The sequence below is a fragment of the Canis aureus genome, chromosome 27 (assembly GCF_053574225.1).
Source record: "Canis aureus isolate CA01 chromosome 27, VMU_Caureus_v.1.0, whole genome shotgun sequence".
Taxonomy (NCBI): domain Eukaryota; kingdom Metazoa; phylum Chordata; class Mammalia; order Carnivora; family Canidae; genus Canis; species Canis aureus.
The window spans coordinates 26,292,693-26,302,203 of NC_135637.1; the positions used below are offsets into that span (position 1 = coordinate 26,292,693).

General features: G+C 53.5%; 1 protein-coding gene across 1 annotated transcript; it reads left to right on the forward strand.

Annotated features, from left to right (window-relative positions):
* The first annotated feature begins 615 nt into the window (after positions 1–615).
* On the forward strand, positions 616–9,204 carry NEFH (neurofilament heavy chain). The gene is made up of 4 exons (XM_077874238.1): positions 616–1,564; positions 3,412–3,611; positions 4,638–4,762; positions 6,364–9,204. The coding sequence occupies exons 1-4, from the start codon at positions 691–693 to the stop codon at positions 8,594–8,596; spliced, it is 3,432 nt and encodes a 1,143-aa protein (XP_077730364.1). The 5' UTR covers positions 616–690; the 3' UTR covers positions 8,597–9,204.
* Positions 9,205–9,511: the final 307 nt, after the last annotated feature.

The window sequence follows — 9,511 nt, forward strand, 5'->3', positions numbered from 1 at the left end:
CCCCCTCTCCTATTCTGCAGCCAGCTGCAGTTCTCTCCTGGTGGCTTCCTAGCTATGAGGGAAAGAGTGTACTTCCAGTCACCTTCTGTAGCATCCGCCATGAGTCTATTTAGGATAACTTTGCTCCCTCCCCTATTCCGGGCCAGCTCCAAACACGCTGCACCCCTTATCCTGAGGTCCTCTCTAACTCTCAGGAAAATCTCGTGCCCCCTCTCATTCAGGGGTCCCCTCAATCTGACTACAGTCACCTATCGCTCCATCCCAAAGACACTCTGTCCCTATTCCCACGGAGATTCCTTGTCCTCTCCCCATTTTAGGCCCTTTCTCTATTTCCAAACACAGTAGCAAAGTCTTCCGACTCGCACCCAGGGGTCCCAGCCGTTCCACTCCAGGAGTGCACCCCGCTAACCCGACCTCGGGGTGCTCCACCGACGCCGCGTCGATTCCCCTTCACTCCTGAGTCCCCCTGCCCCGCCCCTCTCACTGCGGCGGAGCGGAGCGGCCCGGCCCGGGCAGCCGGGGAGGAGGCAGAGAGGGCGGGGCCCTCCTCCCCCGCCCCCCCAACTGCCGAGGGGCTGGACCCGACCGGGCTGCTATAAAAAGGCCGGCATCCCCGTGCTGCCGCAGTGCCGCCCGCCCCGTCCCGGCCTCGGGTGTCCCCCTCCGCCGGCGGCCGCACCTGCTCCGGCCATGATGAGCTTCAGCGGCGCGGACGCGCTGCTGGGCGCCCCGTTCGCGCCGCTCCATGGAGGCGGCAGCCTGCACTACGCGTTGGCCCGCAAGGGCGGAACGCGCTCTACCGCCGGCTCATCCAGTGGCTTCCACTCCTGGGCGCGGACATCCGTGAGCTCCGTGTCGGCCTCCCCGAGCCGCTTCCGTGGCGCAGCAGCCACCTCAAGCACCGACTCCCTAGACACGCTGAGCAACGGACCGGAGGGCTGCGTGGTGGCAGCAGCCGCGGCCCGCAGCGAGAAGGAGCAGCTGCAGGCGCTGAATGACCGCTTCGCGGGCTACATCGACAAGGTACGGCAGCTCGAGGCTCACAACCGCAGCCTGGAAGGCGAGGCGGCGGCCCTGCGGCAGCAGCACGCTGGCCGCGCCGCCATGGGCGAGCTGTACGAGCGAGAGGTGCGCGAGATGCGCGGCGCTGTGCTGCGCCTGGGCGCGGCGCGCGGCCAGCTGCGCCTGGAGCAGGAGCACCTGCTCGAAGACATTGCGCACGTGCGCCAGCGCCTAGACGACGAGGCCCGGCAGCGGGAAGAAGCCGAGGCGGCGGCGCGCGCACTCGCGCGCTTTGCGCAAGAGGCCGAGGCGGCGCGCGTCGAGCTGCAGAAGAAGGCGCAAGCGCTGCAGGAAGAGTGCGGCTACCTGCGGCGTCACCACCAGGAGGAGGTGGGCGAGCTGCTCGGCCAGATCCAGGGCTGCGGCGCCGCGCAGGCGCAGGCGCAGGCCGAGGCGCGCGACGCCCTGAAGTGCGACGTGACGTCGGCGCTGCGCGAGATCCGCGCGCAACTTGAAGGCCACGCGGTGCAGAGCACTCTGCAGTCGGAGGAGTGGTTCCGAGGTTCGTAGGCGCGTGGGGGAGGGGGCGCCCCCTGCTGGTCGGGCCGGGCGCACTCCGAAGGCGGTGGGGCTGGAGGGCGTGCTGCTCAGCTTCCTCCCGCAAAGAACATTCCCCTTCGTTAAATAACAGTTTCACTCTGGGTGTCTGGAGAAATCCTTCAACTCAGGGTTGTCCTTTGGCTGCCCTACTCCAGGGTCCTTCTATCTGTCCTGCAACTTTGGGTCCCCTCTGTTCCCCCTGCCCAGTATTAGATAACCCCACTCTGAGCCCCTTTCCATCAGGTTCCTTCTACAGTTCCAGAGCGGTGCCAGCTTCTAATTACAGGCACGGGGGACCCTTTGCCCTTCAAAGTAACATACCTTCCCTGCCCAACCCTGCTCATCCCCTTGCCTGCACTCTGCAGAGGACCCCTTTGTCTGGACCCCTATCAGCTTCCTCCCCAGTGGGGGATTCTCACATCCTTCCTCCCCTAGAGGGATCATCACCCCAGCCAATGGGTGCATGAGGTTGGGGTGGCCCCCACAATGTCCTCTCTCCCCTTGAGAAGCTAGAAGCTTCTCAAGTTCCCCCCTCCTCCAACTCCATGCTGCCCTGAGTCAGCTAGATTGCAGCTGCAGCAGCTCTGAAGCTATGCCTAGCAGCTTCGGGGTGACCTTGGCCAAAGCTTGCCTTCTTTGGTTTTCATTTTGGGGGGCTGAAAGGGTCGGGGTTTGACCAGCTGAGCCTCTTATTAGGGGTGGGGAGAGGGAGAGCTACGTGATCCTTCCTAAAACTGTGTATAACTTGCATTTTCCTTGGGAGAGTGTGCAGAGGCTCCAGGGATTTTTAAACAGGTCTGTGGTCCCCATGGGTAAGAATCCTCACCCACTTTGATGGTTTCTAAGTTTTTGCCAACACGAGTAGGGCAAGCCAGGAAAGCTGAGACTTGGATGCATGGTTTTTCCCATTACTTTTCCTCTCCTTTGCAGTAGCAAAACCTTTCCTCCCCCATCCCTGCAGCAAGACTTCTCCCAGAGCAAACCTCTCTGCTCTCTTGGGCTTTGCCCTTTACATAGATAAGCCATCCCAGGACTTCTGGCCCACCCAGCTGGCTTCCCTTCTCCCCACCTCACCCTCCCAAGACTCAGGTCCTGGGTTTTACTATCTTGGGATTCAGGACCCTCACTTTCAGGAGATGTAGACTAGTCTCCAGACCTCTGCTGGTCCCAGAATGTCTTCTGGGACCATGTCTCCATTGCTCACATGGTCCAGGGTGTGGCTGCTGTTGACACAAAGACTCCTGTGCTAGAGAATGCGCAGCTAGGTGGGGGAAGGGACAGAAAAGTTGGCACGTGGGTCCCAGACTCTGCAGTGACCTTGGACTCTGCATAGCCAAAGCCTGTAAGGAAGGGGCTATGGCTACATAGTGGCTCAGAGCACCTTCATCCCTCCAGAGGTCACAGGCTCATTAACTTGTTCAGCCACAAGCTCAGAGTTAAGCCCTGTGAGCCAAGTTTCACATCTGAATTCTCAGCACTGCTAGCCCTTGCTGGGGAGCTAAACCAGGTATTAGGACCAGAAATGGGGGCTTCCTCTGCTCTGTGGGGCTTCAGATCCTGAACTGGTGGAGACAGTCTGATCTTTGGAACCAGTAGACTGCTAGATTTGAATCTACTGTTTATTACTAGTTGGCCTTGGGCGGTAGTAATTTGCCTATCATAAAGGAGAGGGTGGGTTAAGAATCCAAGATGGCAGCAGGTACTCAGTAGGTCTTCAACCCATGTATGTCACCTTTTGGATCTGGGCACTAGAATCTAAATCCAGATGTGGATGTGTCTAACTCTGTGCCCTGTCCCCTTCTCCCCCAGTGAGGCTGGACCGACTATCAGAGGCAGCCAAGGTGAACACAGACGCCATGCGCTCAGCCCAGGAGGAGATAACAGAGTATCGCCGGCAGCTGCAGGCTAGGACCACAGAGCTGGAGGCACTCAAAGGCACCAAGGACTCACTAGAGAGGCAGCGCTCTGAACTGGAGGACCGTCATCAGGCTGACATCGCATCCTACCAGGTGGGCAGGGATGGGGCAGAGACCCAGACTACTTTCCCTGGTCGGGTGATCCTGGACAAGTCACTGCCCCTCTATCAGCAGGGTTGTGGTGGTGAAGACTGTGGGCTTTGCAGTCAGTCAGACATGCAAGGGGGACCAGTATGTCTTTCTAGCTTAGTGGCCCCAGAAATCTTAGTGGCCTCTCTGAATCTGAATTCCTTCAGTGCAATGGGGGAAATAAAAGTCCACCTTGCAGAGCTGTGAAGGTTAAAGAGATAGACAAACTTTTCATAGATGAGTGTGAGCCTGCTCTGCAGGGTCTGGTCATGGTGAACTTTTGGTAAACAATAACCAGTGTCTGTGAGCATGGATAGCCTGGGGAAGGCCTCGGCAGAGTCCTTCCATTAAAGACAGTGGGCAAAAGAATATGACACTTTTAAAGAACTTATTATGCAAGTAATATGTGGTGATTGTGGGTAAATTAGGAAATGGAAAAAGCAAAAAGGAAGCAATAAAAGTCGGCCGTAATGGTTACTGCTGCGTAATGGTTACTTTCAGCAGCATGAAGTGAGCCTGGGGACAGGGGAGAAGCTTCCACTGGTATTTAGCGTGCTTCTGTGTACGGCTACAGTCCTCAGCCTCAGGGGGTTTCCTTGGCCCTTACTGTGCGGCAGGTGCTTGGGAGCATCAGGAGTCAAAGCAGACAAGGCTCTGTTCTTGCTGAATGTTTTCTGTGCTTAAAGAGGTCTATAAAGAGATCTTTGCCCGTCATCCCACTGACCAGTGGTAGCCATTGTTGGTGGCTGGTGTGCTTCATTCCAAACCATTTCCCAGGCTGAGGTTGTATCCACACACAGCAGCATTTCTGCTCCAGGTAGTTTCCACATCCATGAATGAGGCTCCCACAGGGTGGGACAGGGTGGGTGTTGGCCCACATGGAGCCATAAATGGGGCTGCTTTGGGTTTGCATGGTGTACCCTAGCTCCTCTGGTGCTGAGGGCCAGGCACTGGCTGGCACATGACGTGTGTGTGACCTCTCCTCCCCAGGAGGCCATCCAGCAGCTGGACACTGAGCTGAGGAACACCAAGTGGGAGATGGCAGCCCAGCTCCGAGAGTACCAGGACCTGCTCAATGTCAAGATGGCTCTGGATATTGAGATTGCCGCTTACAGGTGATGTGGGCCAGGGGGCATTTGGGATGGTGGGGAGTCCTTGCACTCTTCTGAGAAGTTAAGCACTGAGTTTCAGATTCCCAGCAAGGTGGCTGCCTGTCTTAGAAACAAAAAAGAATTTTTTTTTTTTGGGTAAAATGTAGATGACATAAAATTTCCTATTTAAGTACAGTGGTATTAAGTGCATTTATATTTTTGTGCAACCATCAGCACCATTTATCTCTAGAACTTTTTTCATCTTCCCAAACTGAAACCCTGTGCTCATTAAAGAATTACTCCCCACTCCTCTTTCCTGTGGCCCTGGCAACCATCATTCTACTTTCTGAGAGACAGAAGTCTTAAGAGTGGCTTCTTTTCATTCTGCCAGTGATTTAGATAACAACATTCCTTACCCCTTCCGAAATCCAACCAGCTAGAGGCCTACTTTGGAGGGAAATGAGGCACCTGAGTTGTCAGGGGCCCTGACAACTCTCTTGGCTTTTTTTTTTTTTTTTTTTTAGCTCTCTGAGTTTTTCTTTCCTGGGGAAATAAAACGGAGATGATAACAGTACTCCTGTTATGGGGTTGTGGGAAGGAGGAGCCAATCCAGTTCCAGAGCAAATCTGGGTATGGCTGAGCTGTCATAGAGAAATCTCTCAGTAAATGGTAGCCAGGAGAAGGCCATGAGACCTCCCAGCTTAGCAATTTCTTGCTAAGGAGCAAGCTGACTCCATGAACACCCCTCCCAGTTACTGCCAAGTGACCCTTCACTTCCCAACTCTTGGATCTCTTGGGTCCAGTCTATAATCTTGGTCAGAATGTGGTCCATGAGCCAATTAGCAATTAGTACAATTAGCATCTTCCACAAACATGTTAGAAAGGCAGACTCTTGGGCCCCACCCCAGATCTACTGAATCAGAATCTGCATTTTAACCAGATCCCTGGGGATTTGTATGCTGTTAAATTTGCAAAGCACTGGTCTCTAGGGGTAACCCCTATACCTCCTATGAGGCTGGCACTGCCAGTTCCTTTTTATTCATTATCTCATTGAAACAACCCTCTCAGGTAGGGACTCTTATGATCCTCTTTTTGCTAAACTGAGGCTTGAAGAGTTTGAGTGAGTTGGCTGAAGTCACATACCAACTGAGTTGGAAAGAGTAGAAACTGCTGCCCTTACTCCTAAATCCCAAAGGATGAGAATATAAGGTGACTGGAGACCCTTGAAATTCCAATGGGAATATTCTAAGACCTATTAATCCCAAATTTATAAATGTGGAATTGTTTGCTGAGGCTCCTACCTTTTTCTTGAATGTTTTAGTTAAGGGACAATTGATGTAATTTTTGTTAATGCAGGTGTTCTCTCTTGAGGGCCATTTTGGGGTAGGGGAGTTGTATTATAATTTGCAGTTCTAGCCGCATAAAACAAGAGCAATGCCATTGGGGTGCAGATTCTGGGTGGACCCTGAGAAGATTTGCTAAAAGTGTCTACCATTCACATTCCTTCCTCCACCAAAGTCTATATCATTGTATTCCATGGGTCTTCAGGGTATTCAAGAAGACCCCCAACTCATCAGTCTGCTCTGAGCTAATAATAGTAATGTGTTCCATTATCCATTCTGCAGAAAACTCCTGGAGGGTGAAGAATGTCGGATTGGCTTTGGCCCCAGTCCTTTCTCCCTTCCAGAAGGACTCCCCAAAATTCCCTCTACATCCACTCACATAAAGGTCAAAAGTGAAGAGAAGATCAAAGTGGTAGAAAAGTCAGAGAAGGAAACCGTGATTTTGGAGGAACAGACAGAGGAGATCCAAGTGACTGAAGAAGTGACTGAAGAAGAAGAGAAAGAGGCCAAAGAGGAGAAAGGTGAGGAAGAGGAAGCAGAAGAGGGAGAAGAAGAAACAAAGTCTCCCCCAGCAGAAGAGGCTGCATCTCCAGAGAAGGAAGAGGCCAAGTCCCCAGAAAAGGCTAAGTCCCCCATGAAAGAAGAAGCAAAATCACCAGCTGAGGCCAAGTCCCCAGTGAAGGAAGAGGCCAAGTCTCCAGCTGAGGTGAAGTCCCCTGAGAAAGCTAAATCCCCCATGAAAGAAGAAGCAAAATCTCCAACGGAGGTGAAATCCCCAGAGAAGGCCAAGTCCCCAGCTAAGGAAGAAGCAAAGTCCCCTGTGGAGGCCAAGTCCCCCGAAAAGGCCAAGTCTCCAGTAAAGGAAGAGGCCAAGTCCCCTGAGAAGGCCAAGTCCCCAGTGAAGGAGGAGGCCAAGTCCCCAGAGAAGGCCAAGTCCCCGGTGAAGGAGGAGGCCAAGTCCCCTGAGAAGGCCAAGTCCCCAGTGAAGGAGGAGGCCAAGTCCCCAGAGAAGGCCAAGTCCCCGGTGAAGGAGGAGGCCAAGTCCCCTGAGAAGGCCAAGTCCCCGGTGAAGGAGGAGGCCAAGTCCCCAGAGAAGGCCAAGTCCCCAGTGAAGGAGGAGGCCAAGTCCCCCGAGAAGACCAAGTCCCCAGTGAAGGAGGAGGCCAAGTCCCCAGAGAAGGCCAAGTCCCCCGAGAAGGCCAAGTCTCCAGTGAAGGAGGAGGCCAAGTCCCCTGAGAAGGCCAAGTCTCCAGTGAAGGAGGAGGCCAAGTCCCCTGAGAAGGCCAAGTCCCCGGTGAAGGAGGAAGCCAAATCCCCAGAGAAGGCCAAGTCTCCAGTGAAGGAGGAGGCCAAGTCCCCTGAGAAGGCCAAATCCCCAGTGAAGGAGGAGGCCAAGTCCCCAGAGAAGCCCAAGTCCCCGGTGAAGGAGGAGGCCAAGTCCCCTGAAAAGGCCAAGTCCCCTGAGAAGGCCAAGTCCCCGGTGAAGGAGGAGGCCAAGTCCCCTGAGAAGGCCAAGTCCCCGGTGAAGGAGGAGGCCAAGTCCCCTGAGAAGGCCAAGTCCCCGGTGAAGGAGGAGGCCAAGTCCCCTGAGAAGGCCAAGTCCCCAGTGAAGGAGGAGGCCAAGTCCCCCGAGAAGGCCAAGTCCCCAGTGAAGGAGGAGGCCAAGTCCCCTGAAAAGGCCAAGTCCCCAGAGAAGGCCAAGTCCCCGGTGAAGGAGGAGGCCAAGTCCCCAGAGAAGGCCAAGTCCCCTGAGAAAGCCAAGTCCCCAGTGAAGGAGGAGGCCAAGTCCCCTGAGAAGGCCAAGTCCCCAGAGAAGGTCAAATCTCCTGTGAAAGAAGAGACCAAGGCTCCTGAGAAAGAGGTCACAAAGAAGGAAGAGGCAAAGTCCCCCATAAAGGAGGAAGAGAAACCCCAGGAAGTGAAAGTCAAAGAGCCCGCAAAGAAGGCAGAGGAAGAGAAAGCTCCAGCCACACCAAAAACTGAGGAGAAGAAGGACAGCAAGAAAGATGAGGTGCCAAAGAAGGAGGCTCCAAAGCCTGAGGTCCCCGAAAAGAAGGAGCCTGCTGTGGAGAAACCCAAAGAATCCAAAGTTGAAGCCAAGAAAGAGACTGAAGATAAGAAAAAAGCAGTGACCCCAGAGAAGGAGGTTCCTGCCAAGGTGAAGGAAGAAGCCAAACCCAAAGAGAAGGCTGAGGTGGCCAAGAAGGAGCAAGATGATGCCAAGGCCAAAGAACCCAGCAAAGCAGCAGAGAAGGAGCCAGAAAAGCCAAAGAAGGAAGGGACACCTGCAGCACCCGAGAAAAAAGATGTCAAGGAGGAGAAGACCCCAGAAGCCAAGAAATCTGAGGAGAAACCCAAAGCAGAGGCCCCAGCCAAAGAAGAGCCCAGCAAGGAGGCCCCCACACCTGGCAAAGCCAAGACAGAAAAGGCTGAGAAATCCTCTAGCACAGACCAAAAAGACAGCAGGCCTGCAGAGAAGGCCACAGAAGACAAGGCCTCCAAGGGGGAGAAGTAAGGCAGGGAGAAAGGACTATCCAGAACAGCCAAAGATACTCAGGAGGGCCCAGGAGCTCAAGGGTCGACATAACAAATTTTCATTTTTTCTCCCTTTTCTTTATATAAAAAGAAACTCTGCTTAGATGATGGGGCCCTCCTTCACCAAACAGGAATTTCTATTAGCAATATGTTAGCAAGAGAGGGTATTCCCAGTCCCCTGGCCCTACACCCCAAACCCTCCCCAGGCGATGGACAATTATGTTATGATAGCTTACGTAGCCGAATGTGATATATGCCGAATGCCACATGTAAACACTTGACTATAAAAACTGACCCCCTCCTTTCTAAATAAGTGCATTTATTACCTGTATGTGCAATTGACAGATGATCGCAATAATGAATGAGCAGTTAGAAACACATTATGCTTGAGATGTCTTAACCTATTCCTGAATGCCTTCTGTTTTCCAAAGGAGTGGCCGAGCCCTTGCCCAGAGCTCTCTATCCTGGAAGAGCTGGAGCAGGTGGGGCTGGGCACTGGCCACTGAATCATGCCAGGGCGCACTTTTCCACTGGAGTCCACTTTCAATTGCTTCTGTGCAATAAAACCAAGTGCTTATAAAATGAAAATGTTTCTGCTGTTATTTATTCTCTTTTCCTAGGCAGGCTGGGGGACAGGGCCAGGGGAAATCTAGATGGCACACTCAAGAGCGGAGGACTGAGTGAGCATCAGAGGTCTCAGAGTTAACATGGCCTTTCTTGAGTTATTTCCTGGACACAAACCATGTGCCAGGCAATATGCTAGGTGCTTTATTTTTATGATTTTGCAGGTAGGTGGCCTGGTGCTTGGTTTCTCAGCATGGTCCATGGATCACCTATGTTAGCATCATCTGGGAGACATAGAGAAGTGTAGATTCTTTGATTCCATGCTGGATCA